The sequence below is a fragment of the Chaetodon auriga genome, chromosome 1, assembly GCF_051107435.1.
Source record: "Chaetodon auriga isolate fChaAug3 chromosome 1, fChaAug3.hap1, whole genome shotgun sequence".
In the NCBI taxonomy this organism is placed as follows: domain Eukaryota; kingdom Metazoa; phylum Chordata; class Actinopteri; order Chaetodontiformes; family Chaetodontidae; genus Chaetodon; species Chaetodon auriga.
Window position 1 is genome coordinate 8,410,747 of NC_135074.1, and position 12,652 is coordinate 8,423,398.

At 42.6% G+C, this 12,652-nt stretch overlaps 1 protein-coding gene across 6 annotated transcripts in view; it reads right to left on the reverse strand.

Annotated features, from left to right (window-relative positions):
* LOC143327462 (A-kinase anchor protein 13) overlaps positions 1-12,652 on the reverse strand; it is a 105,613-nt gene that overhangs the window by 78,844 nt on the left and 14,117 nt on the right. For all 6 annotated transcript variants that reach the window (XM_076742244.1, XM_076742025.1, XM_076742187.1 and 3 more), the window contains exons 2-3: positions 8,722-8,765; positions 1,713-1,866 (exon numbers count right to left, since the gene is read on the reverse strand). In XM_076742244.1, coding sequence (XP_076598359.1) covers positions 1,713-1,866; positions 8,722-8,754 — 187 coding nt within the window. In that variant the 5' untranslated portion in view covers positions 8,755-8,765. The remainder of the gene's footprint in view (positions 1-1,712; positions 1,867-8,721; positions 8,766-12,652) is intronic.

The window sequence follows — 12,652 nt, forward strand, 5'->3', positions numbered from 1 at the left end:
TACACAAAGCAGAGGATTAACTAAATATTACCTGCAATATTTTTGTCATTTGACATCACAAAAGTGTACAATAAGAACCAATCAGAACAAATAACGAGCTACAAATTCATTAAAAAATCTTTGCAAATGAGTTTTCAGTTGTCATAACAAAGAATGAACTAAAAGGGTGGAGGTCCACATACATGGCCGATGTCAAAACACGACTAAAGAGAATAAAGGCTCTGTGTGGCTGTCTTGTAAATTCATGCTGTGCTGACATCTCTGCTTCTAATTTACAGGACACTGCACAACCTTCTGCATCAATTTACTTCCTCCCCACATGCCAAGCGGTACACTGTGGATGCAGGACTCCTTGTCATTCTACTCTGACCCTTGATAGCGCCCTCTGCATCTGGAACAAGACGCCATATCAGACCCATTTAATCAGCACACTGTCTTTCATTTACTCTGCGCCAGTGTTGTTTGTCTCTACAAACGCAGTCAGTTGGTCACTTGGCAGCTATGCCTGAATGTTAAGGTTCACGTGCCTTGCTCAAGGGCACCTCGATCCAAGCCAAAGCACTGAATCACTGTCTCTGCAGCCATTTTCCCAGGCTACCTGGGAATTCTATCCCGCGACCTTCTGCTTGGTCACAGGATCTGTCCTTTGGAGTTGTGTGTGTTCTGATTGGTGGGAGCGGAGAAGTGGAACTAATCTGTTAGAAGAGAGTAACACCTCCTCTGACCCCCCGTCAGACGGCTGTAATTCAGCCGAGCTCTTAACAAGATAACACAGTTTCACATGTTCTGCCTTCTTTTCTCCTGCCTGGAATGCAGACGCTTGAGGAAAGTTCAATCACATCTTCTGTGTTTGTCCCCTCAGCTCCAACCTTTACATGTCTTTCCCCAACATTTCACTCTCATCCATGTTCACAACAGGGTTTCCTCAGGTTTTACCACCTATTTTCTGTGTACAGTGACCTCTGACCCTTGCGTTCCGTGCTCTCTGCTGTTACTCATCTGCCTCACAGGAAATCTCTTTGGCTTCAGCGCTGGCTAAATGCATTCAATTTTGCAAACAGAATAAGTGGGATGTTCTCCAAGAGGGATGATGAATGAGCCCGGCTCTAGGAAAAGTAAAATGAGGTGATTTCTCTCCCCAAATCACAACATTAGTTTAAAAACGAGGACAGTGGTAGTGGATGATTAATCATTTATTACTTTCTTCCACAGCTATAAGAAGTCCTGACTGGCCCACGCTTGCTGTGTGATATGAGGGCAGAATAACACCATCCTTAATGAAACACTCTGACATTCTGGCATGCTTTAGCGCCTCTTCATGTTAATTTGGGCAACAGCACATGGTGGCTGTAGAGGATTAACCAATACATCCTTTATCAGACTGTTGTCAGTGATTAATGATAAGATTTTTATTTTGTATTTTAATCCTTTTAGAGGATTTTGACTGTATTTTGACCTAAAACATAAAAGTCTGCATTGATGGCACCTTCAAATAACCTTCATTTCAGTTTGTTTTTGTTTACCAACACTAATCTGGGTAATCTCAAGGGTATGTGTGACAAGGACTGTGCTAACAGTTAGCACAGACAAGCATGACAGCAGAACTAAAAATAGATTCAATATGTATTAAATACTGTAGGTGGAGCTGCCTTCCCACAGGTCCATTAGAGGGACAAGAAAAGCTGCAAGGCATTGTGGGTGGGTTGGCTTACCGGGACACAGTGCGTGCAAGGTGTCATGATTGCTCCTTAAGGTGCTGGTCAGGTGCCTCTGTGTGCTGCCAGCAAACAGCAGGAAATAGTCCACACCCTCCTCATGCGCAGCCAGCTCTTCATCTGTGAGCTGCACCGAGATAACACACTGCCCCTGCAGCCAGGAAGATGGACGGACAAAAAAAGAAAGAAAAAACAACATATTTAGAGAAGGAGTGATCGTAGTCTGCTGCGCTGTTGTGTTGGACCACATTTCTCAAAATATCTAACGTATAACAGACATAGCTAATATCTCTGCATTTATTCATTTACCAATATACAGTATATATTCCATAATATAACCAGGTTAGCTGATGACAAGCTGAACCTCTGCAGTTACAGGTACCTGGTCATGTAAAAGAAGCTCATTTTCTACCAAGACACATTTCCTGTTCAAGCATTTGTCGCTTAAGTGCATCTTTGCTGATCCAAATCAAGCAGATGGGTCTAAAGAAATGCATAAATGCACTGAGAATCCTTATTGATTACAATTATCAAGCCACATTTGGAGCTAGTCAAGGATGCATGTGTCCGCTTACAGAGTAGAGTGTGCACAAAAACGCTCATGAACACAAATGCATTCCGGACATAATTCATCACAGCCTAGATAATGTGTCTGTTCCACACTAACTCACTCGCTAACAAAAAGTGCTAATTCTAATCTAGCTACTCTTCTCTAGCTGAGTGCAAATGTGTCTCCTGTAGATAAAATCAAGAGTGATCAGGAGAGTGAAATCCAATTACCGTTGGTCACTTTAGATGCATTTAAGACAAGTGCTGATGCCAAATGTGAGCTACAATCCTAGTTACCGACTGAATATCTAGATACTAAATCTTAACATGGCCACAGCGGAACATTCTGCGTGCAGGGTGTCAGTCTTCTCAGTACCACACTGTTTAAAACAATTCCACTAATGCCTCAAAGTTAATATGGTAACGATTTATTGATGCTAAAATGCTACACGTCACATCATCAACACACAAACAGAGAAGCAGCAGGCAGCGCTGAAACATGGAGGACTAGCTTGACTTTGTGCCAACTCAGTGAGCGATCTCTGTCAGGCTGCGACTGCTGAGGAGGAGGAGGAGGATGACGAAAGCCATTTTACAAAACGAGGAGGCAACGTGATTAACAGCAACGCTTCCGTATGACTGCTTTCTCTCAAACAATGCAGCTTATTCCCGCGCAGTGTTTCTCCACCGTGTGGAAGCCGGTTCTGAAAGGCATCGTGCAGCAACGTTAGCAGCTCTGTGTCGTGTCTGCTGAACACATCGCTTTGTCCTCATTCTATTTTATACAATTTTCTTTGTGTCACTTACAGGACAAAAAAGTTCTAATGTTTCCTTCTTTCCATGTCTTCGACCTACATGAATCAACAACTGATGATGACGCTAGTTGATTTTTGCCTTGGAAAAGCAACTTTAGCTTCAGTCTTTTAGCACATACATGTCTACATGCATGTAGACATCAAATGCATATTCAAGACCCCTTTTGTGGGATTCTCGTTGTAAAATGAGTCAGGTGAAAGTATTAAAGAATCAGCTACAGTCAGTTTCAGCCAGCAGGCGGCCGTCTGCTGGAAATGAGAGGCTGCTTTTGTCTGCCTCTGAAATCAAGGACACACTGTTTCAGAATGAACTAAGAATATTGAAGGTGAATGTGCCACCATTTTCACTGCAAACTGCATATGTGCAGCACAAGAACATGATCAGAAATCAGAAACAGGGTTATAACCGAGTAGGTTCTCAGATATGAGGAAATCACCTTGGTATTGTGGTGCATAACAGTCACAATATATAAAGTAGGAGAAAACCTGAACGCAAACTGTGTACTATTAGTAACAAAGGAGACTGGGTTTACCAAACGACCTATTATAGGTGATTTTGGAAACATTTTATTTATATTTATAATACTATGTGACTACACAGTTATGCATAGTTCATTGTGCAGTCTGCTCTTTTCCTAAAGTGACAATTGGCTGTGTTGTGGCTGGAGGCTGAGGGGAATGGTGTGGTGTCATCTGAGGACAGACTGAGGAGGAGGAGATGCTACAAAAAATAGGGATATTGTTCAGAATTAGCTGTTTTCCAGTGGGGGACTGCAGCTTGTTGACACCGAGGAGGGATAATGGGACACTTCATCCCATATAATCTGAGCAGTGTTGCAATCCTTTCACCAGTCCGGTCCAACATGAACAGCCTGACGTGGTGGTCGGTGAAGGCTGGTGTCGAGGAGGGCTTAACAGTCAGGGTTAAAGGTGATTCCTCCTTCTCTTATAAAGCAGTAGCCTCGGGCCCTTGTTCCATACAGGGGGGATCAGCAGGTTGACAGCAGCGAGGCTAAGCAGCAGCCTTGGGACTGGCAAGTCTCTGTTTGGCAAGCCACCGCTGCTATTGAGCAATTTGAGGGGGAAAATGTGTTCAAAGGCGACCACATAGCCCAGAGGCCACAGGAAGAGAAACAGCCTGCAGTAACCTTCTGAGGGCCAGGACTAAATGCACTGACTTGCAGCATGAAGGATGCAGGCTTTGCTATGCACAGAGAGTCTCCGCTTTAACAAGCAGAGCAAAGGCACTGGCGTAAATGAGTTGTAGATGGGTGGAAGCCAGCAGGCATGACATTCTCTCCATTAAATACTCATCTTTTATCCCAGCCCAGATCGGAAATTAGGGTTTGGTGACACAGAATGGATTGGTACGTCAGTGGATTAGTGAGTTTCCAATCCATGCGAAAATGAAAATGTATTAGTGTGAAATAAGTTCCACGTCCTCACTGGGAACAAACGAAAAGCAAAAGGAGCAATGGATTTCCCTCCGCTGCTGAGGGCCGCTCCGGCTCAGTATGGACCTGCTGAATTTGGCACATTAGATGCTCAAACACTTTTTGACAAATGACATCATAAGCTACTGATTTTCATGCCTGACCTGAAGTCATAAAATCACGTCTACATAACACATTACATTACAACACTCTGCTGTTTTTACCTCCTCAGTTATGAGTCCTTGCCATCAATGTGCGAGCGATGAATTCAAACATATTTGAATAAAAAGAGTGAGACTGAAGAGGGGAATAGAATAGAAACTGAATGAGACCATTGTGAGTCCTTTTTGGAAGCAAATGTATTGGCAGGGGGTGGAGGTGGAGAAACAGAGATGCGAAACATCTGCTGAAGACGGCAGGAAACGCAGCTGCACACAGCCCCTTTTCCAAAACATGCAAACAAGCACACGCAAAAACTGAAACCAGAACGAAGGACAAGCAGTCTTTCTAATCTATTAATGATAACTAAAACGCAAAATCAGAACATTTTAAGTGACTCTCATGTGCCCTCCTTAATTCAGAAAAACAAAGCAGCAGTTTTACAGCTGTGTGGCGTGCACAAATGGATGTCTTTCAGCCACACCATATGACTGTGCTCTCTGCTGGTAATAAGTACTTAACAAAGTGACCTGCTGGGGTATTGACCTGCTAATCATGGAGTTTCAACAGGGAACAGGCAATATCAAAAGAACAGCTGGAGGCTATGAGCCCAGCCCCCTCTTTAAATGCATGTGCCTGTGTGAGTGAAGCCTCTTCCTCACATCCTGCAACTGCACTGGGTTCAGTGATCCATTTGAGGCAGTGGTTGATTTTGGGCCTTCGCACACGCTGTTAGGAACTCTCACCGAAACTGCTTTTAATGATGAATGAGACTTATTCTGCAGTTTAAATGAACATTTTACCCCCTGGCTGGATGTCTGACTATAGGCAGCCCAATGTGGAAGTTAGCTCCACTTTAGCACCCAGGCTACTTCATTAATTATTGCAAATGCAATATACATAGCTTTCTACTTTTTACTCAGTCCGGTTGCATGGAAACTGCTATATTAACAATCAAAAGCAGACTATGGACAACACTCAAATTTGATGCTCTAGAAAGAGCTGACCTGATAAAATGTTAAAGGTTTATGGCCTCACTTGCCTGACAGTGAGTCATCCCTGCTGGCATTCACACATAGTGTGAAATTTTTACTGCCAAGTGTAGCAAACTCTTTTCGTGGTTTACCGAGAAATGCTGCTGCTTTTGTTCCCACTAGACAATTTGTGGAAATCTTACCAGCTTGGCAAGTTCATGCAGACACATTAAACCCACTCCTGTTCATACATGATATTGGCATGTAAACTTACCAGAGCATTTACTAAATAAAGCCCACAGATCCTTCCATTTACAAAGGCCACTGACATCTAGAGCTGCCATGTGGCAGTGCAGCTGCAGACTGTCACATAACGCAGAGGTCAAAGGTTCCATCACCACAGCTGCGTCTGTGCCCACAGTCATGTGCCCTGTGTTAGACAGCAGACCCCTACCTGCTCATTTAATTGCAAGCCATTGTGGAAAAGACTGTGTGCTCAGTGCCAAGAATGTAAATAGCATGTTTACTCACAGCAGCAGTCGCTCTGTTATTGAAAGATGACTCCTTTTTTAAAGAGCTTCCACAAGCCAACAAGCCATCCTCTGCCCAAGAAATCATAACCCCCCCACCAACGCTCAGTCTCTCTAAATGCTCTCTGACACAAACTCAGTTTCTCAGTCACTTCCTTATTAAAAATCATTCTTTAGGCAAAGTGATATTTTAAGAACAACAAGGCCTTGACCTCCAGTCTCATCACTACTGGTTGATTCTACACTGGGTGATCTAGAAATAGACTTACAAACTGGGGCTGTCATTTCCAGTCACTGTGGATGGCAGAGTCCCCTCAGTGAGTAATTTTAAAAGGTACAATAATGGGCCGACTACTTAACCCCCATAAGCTATCTCACTGAGAATTGCTTTTTTAAGTGTCTAAAATCTGATGTCTAATGAGGCCTGACTGCCCGCCTGGTTCCACTGAAGAGTCTGACTGTAAATCACAGATAAGGTTGTCTAGCTGGTTAATGTGTGAGCCATCCAGCCTTCAGACACACACACACACACACACACACACACACACACACACACACACACACACACACACACACACAGGCATGTCTCTGTCTTATCTCATTTCCTGTGTGCCTTCCTCACCTGCTAGTGATAGGGGGCCAGTGCAAACCACTCAGACACTCTCTTAGGAAAGTTTCCCACTTGCACACATACATACACACACATACAAACACACCTCATTAAATATGTATCAAAGAATGCAGGTTGACAAAACCAGACTGAGTTAGAAATGAGCTATAAATGGTCGTCTTAATGACTATGATGTATTCCTGGAAATAAATGGCTTCATCTATCCGACTGAAATGGGAAATCAGACATATTGGGGCTTTATTAAAAAATGAGGGTAGGAGGGATCATGAGATCAACTGTTTGTAAGAGGCACCGGGTGCAGAAAGCTGCACCGTATGATAACCTGTGATGACAACCAAGACTATGACCTACAAAAGCAATGCTTTCAGTCTTTAAGTCGACCCTCGCTCATAGTAACAAGCTGTGGGTAGTGACAGAGAATAAGCTGCTGAGATACAGGTGGTCTGCACCATGGTTCTGCATGATACGGTGGGTAATTCAGTAATCTGAGAGGACTTCAGCAACAAGCTGCACCTCTTGCACCTGAACCACCTCATCTGGCAGAGTTTGGGGATCCCCACAGTACTTGGTAAAAGTTGACAGGAGAAGATAAGATGCTTGCATCCCAGATTCAGGTAAGTGGTTACAGCATGGAGGGATTGATAAACGGCAGATGGTAAAGAGAAAAATAATTTAACTTTAAATTATAATCAGATGCATATCTGACCATAAACCTAATGCTCATGAACAGAAGAGGCTTGGAAATTTGATTGAAACACAATGTTTCTCTTGTTGGTCAGTTATTCAGGAAATAAACTGCCTAAAAACCTTGTTACAGACATTTTACAAGACATCCTACCTCTTTGTCAGACATCATTCAGACCAATAGACCCTGTTCACTGACAAAAAGACTTTGCAGTACAGCATGTACCTTCTCTTTCTCACACACACACACACACACACACACACACACACACACACACACACACACACACACACACACACACACACACACAAGCAAAACATCTCAGCTCATCCTCTTTGCACAGGGCACCAAGCTTTTTGCTGTAATTACCTGTGCACTTATTGATCTGAACAAATTGCACATGTACAGATAATTTAGGCCTCAAGTTGTCCTTTTCTGTGTAATTGTTTAAGTTGCAAGGCCTCTCAGTGGATCAGTACTTGTTCTGTGATCAGACTATGAGGGTTGTTATTTTCCTTTCACTCAAAATTGGAGCCATGACAAAGCCAGAGGAGCTTTGATAGAGTATGTTTCTTTTTTTTTCAGCTTGATGGGGAAGACAATCACATGAATAGGTGGAGCGAGACACTGAAACTCTCACGGATGGGGGTTTTAACCGAACTGGAACCACCATGATAAAAACATGGGAGAACAATTTCAAATTGTAGTATCAGCTGATGTCTTGTTTCTGTCTCATGCTAGTCATTTCCTAACAAATAATCTGGGTCTATATTTATCATCGACAGACAGTCGGTTCTTATTTTGTTTAACTGATAATTTGTAAAACGTGACCACGAGATGCACAATAGAGGACATTGAGCACAGTGCAAACCATTAACCAGCTGAATTGCGTGCAATCTACTGCTGTGTTCTCCACTATCTGGCCCTGCAGACACGTGTTGTTTTAAGTTACTCTACTTAATCAGACCTGTTTTCAGGTGGATGTGCAGCTGAGCTCTTAACGGACTACATGAGGCCATCTAACTCCATGTACAGTACTAAAAAGAATGAAGCCATCCCACCCCTAACGGTGCAACACATGAACTTTCAGGCACAGCTCATACTGACACAGTCCTCAGACGGGGTCTTATGAGGCTGAGTGAAAACAGCTACGCGGCGTACACTGTGTACACTGGAAAAAGAGTTTCTATGTATGTATGTATGTGTTCTAGTATGGAGAGTGCTACTTACATACAACGGCGCTTGCTGGGGAATGAGTTTCATGTCCCTGGACACTGTAAAGAGAAGACGAAATTAGAGGTCTGTTGCAATGTGTTACACTGTATATCATGATAACAAGATTATGTGTTAAACCAGTATTAATACATTTTTTTAGCCACTTAGAGCAGTGCAACAAGGTGTGAACACAACATTAACATATCAGACCTCGATAAAGTTGACATGGCTAATGTGTTTACTGCCCATTTAGCAGAAGACATCAGCATTTCTGGCCTTCGAACAAATATAAGTCTGATATTCAGCCATCCTTTTCGCTCTGTTTTGCTATCCACACACTCCTGAGGGAAATATCTGGCTCATTAGCTACTAAATGCTCCATGATGTTCATCAGCTAGTCACTAACCAAGTCTCTTGTGTGGTTCTGGGCAGGTAGCACACAGTGGGTGGGCTATATCAGAGCTTTTTTACTGAAAACATCTGCCTGCTGCAGTTGGACATGAGGTGCACTTACTTTTTATCAAACTAAATAACTGTCCACAGGTAATCAAATGAATGAAAAATAAAGTTTTAGTGGACTTAACAACAGCATTTATGAGCAGATAGCAGCATCTCCGTGTTTCACAAAAATTTGTAAACTTCATAAATTAATAAAAAAATAAGCACACAATGTCAGAGCACCCAGCAGCATCTGTTTGTTTCTGGTCCCAATGAACGTTTATGTAACATTTATGTATTATTCACAAGAACACAAGAAAATATTTGAAAATAAAAATGTGCATTGTCTCTGTGTCTGCAAACTTTATTTTTTTGTATAACCGGCCTTGAGAGCGCAGGCATCGGCCAATCCCAGTGATCTCAAAATGCCAGATATCTGCCACGACTACAAACAACAGACGAAGTTAGCTACCGGCTGGAGAACAGAGTGTAGCATCCCAAAATGTTGAAGCTGCATTACTCTAAAGAGTTTAACATACATACTGGACTTCACTAGAGGAAGGCTCTTTTCATAACTAATAATGATAATGCTACGATTTGTAGGTACATCTTAGTGCTTCGGATAATGCTAGTCAACTGCTGCTAGCTCACAGTTATTCACCAAACATGGAGACGAGTACTGACCCCTGATGAGGTGTCAGGTTTGGTCCAACTTAAAAAATGTCAGCGTTGTTCTCAGTGAAATGACAGGTTAGAAGTATTGTGCTGCAATAAAACCCTGTGAACAAGCAGCTCTAGATAACACAACACTGGACATCAGGGCTTTTTTTTTTTCTTTTTTTCACACAATGCATGTGTACGAGCTCTCACAGCATCAGAACATTGTTGCTGACAAGGTGACAGTTAAGCTTGACCCTGGCAGCAGTCCCAACACTCTGTTGGAGGTTAATAGTGCACGAGTACAGAATAGACACACACTGAATGACACGCAGGAATACACACACACTTATCATCCAACCACAACAGCCAGGTCCCTGTTTGTGCGTGTTCATTAGAAGACCCTGCCTCCTCCAATCATCCATTAGTTCTTTGCCAAGCAGAAGAAAAAAGTGGGGTCAGCACCAAAACACTTTTTTCCTCTTCTACACGAGTTTCTGCTGGAAAGATCAGTTATCAGGATTTACCGGCTCATGTTCACATTTGATTCCCTGCTCCCAGTCTGGGACGCAGCCCTCAAAGCCGTTTTCTGGGCATAAGGTCAGAAACTGCGGGTGTGTAACTACTCCAAACAAATGTACAACAGCTATAGACTTGAGGACAAATGGATTGGAAACCTTTTTGTTGAACTTTCCTGAAGAGATATTGGCCTGCTTGCATTCATCAATGAGTCAAGGGACTGGTCGGCTTGGAGAGCCTGTATTCTCCTCAGTTATTTGGAGAGACAATTTTCTTTTGTCTGCTGTTTCCTGGCACTAAAACAAGTCCTTGCTGTTGGCCTCAGTGGTCAGCAGTGCATTAATCACATGAACCCCACAGCGGGGGAGGCGGCGACAAAAGGCCAGGACCTAATGAGTTCAGCAGAAAACACCAAAAGAGTCAATGTTGGACTTGACAGAGCGCTGAAGCGCGGCGAGGCCAATTCACTTTCTACAGCCCAATCCAAACATTTTTCTTCTTTTCTGCTAAATAAATAGGCTCGAGCTAGAATTAGGCGGATCAGGTAAGGGGATAATCAGTAGCTCTAATAATACTCTGGAGTCTAATCCTCTTGCCTTAAGTGCACTGGGCCAGGGACCAGCTTCTTCGCCACATGCACAACTTTGACTGACAAGACTCTCACATTATGTCCCCTACAGGCTCACTGGTTCTTTTATATTTTTGGTATTTTGGACATTCGTCATCTGCCAATGCTCTCTTCATAATCACTCCACAGTACATGAGCAGGCATGGGTTGGGATCTTGCGCAATGGTACTTCAAGACGCCAGACTGACATCACTGTTGACTGCTGAAGGTGTTGGGCCTCTGACATTTCATTCACGTGACACCTGATTGAGCACTAGTGAGCCTAACTCATTGCACAATAAGAAAATATTTGGTAGGAAGTGGGTGCGTTGCTACATTCAGTCTTCGCTGTTGAGGACAGAGTTGACAGCCTTTATTCATGCAAGGAAGGTTTCTGTGGCCTTTATCAGTTCTACCCTGCTTTACATTCTCCACACATTCACACCTGGCAGCTGAATAACAACAACTCAGTCTGCCATGGTCACTTCTTTGCAGTTGTTAATACTCTGATTTTCCCAACCAGCCTGGATAAATTTTGCACCCATACGTGAAACTATACTAAAACTTCAAATCTTCTGTCTCTGATAAAAAAAAAAGCTTTTCTCTGATATTTTCTCCATTAAAAATTATTGTTTCAGCTTTATCTATTAGAGTTTTGAAAAACTGCTGAGCTGTGTGTGGGTCAGACCAGGCTGTTGCAGGAGTGTCCTCAAAAAAAGTGTGATATCAGAATACTTTGATAATCTGACACCGCTTAAATTGAGGTGGGCAGCACAGCAAACATTTCTGTGTTGCATGGCTTTGTTTCAGAAATGTTTACAAAAATCAATGCTGAGTCACTCCAAACAACAGAATAAGTGGTGTGACTGTTCATCTGGTCAAAGAGTGAGCCAGTATTAAACAGTACATGAAGGGTTTAATTATTCTTTAACAGTGCAGCTTGCCAACAGCCAGTGTCATTTTTAAACAGAGAAACAATGCTTACATTTAAAATTTTAGCCATTTAATAGATATTTAGAATTCCAATGAGTGTGCAGGTGGAACCTACAGCCAAACACATGAGCTCTTATGACCTTTAACAATTGCCTATTTCAAAGCAAGCCACCAGCTCTAACCACTGCGTCACCATGTGGGTGTCCACCTCATTCCCTCAACGTTCAGAATTTTTTCAGCTATGATGCAGGGATGGAGGTCAAAGGTAAAAGAAACTGATTCAGTATACTGCATTATTGCAAGGTGTAATTTCTCCACTGGTTGCTTTGGACTCATGGAGGGACCCATAACATTACAGCACACTTCCAAAACTTCCACTTTAGTGTGACTGTCAAGCTAAGATAGTTAGCCAGTCTAGCCAGAAATGTTAATGCTTTGTGGACAATTCACAAAGTGGTTTATATAAACACAAAACAATTTTACAAACCAACTTTCCTGAATAAACAAGAAACAAGTCTTATATCTATCTTTTGCTTTATAGTGCAATTCAAAAACTGCAGGTACTACTGATGCATTGGTTGTTAGTATATGACTAATCAAATTTTCAATATTAGGGATTAGGAGGCAGAAAGAAAATAAAAAGAAAACACACAGAAAGACAGCCTTACCAAGCTGATGTGGCTAGCAAATTAGTTAAGGCTAACGTAGGGCGCCCCGGTATCCCTCCTGGTAGAGGGCGTGCCCTGCGTACAAAGGCTGCATGTCATCCAAACCTTTTTGATGGGACAGTAT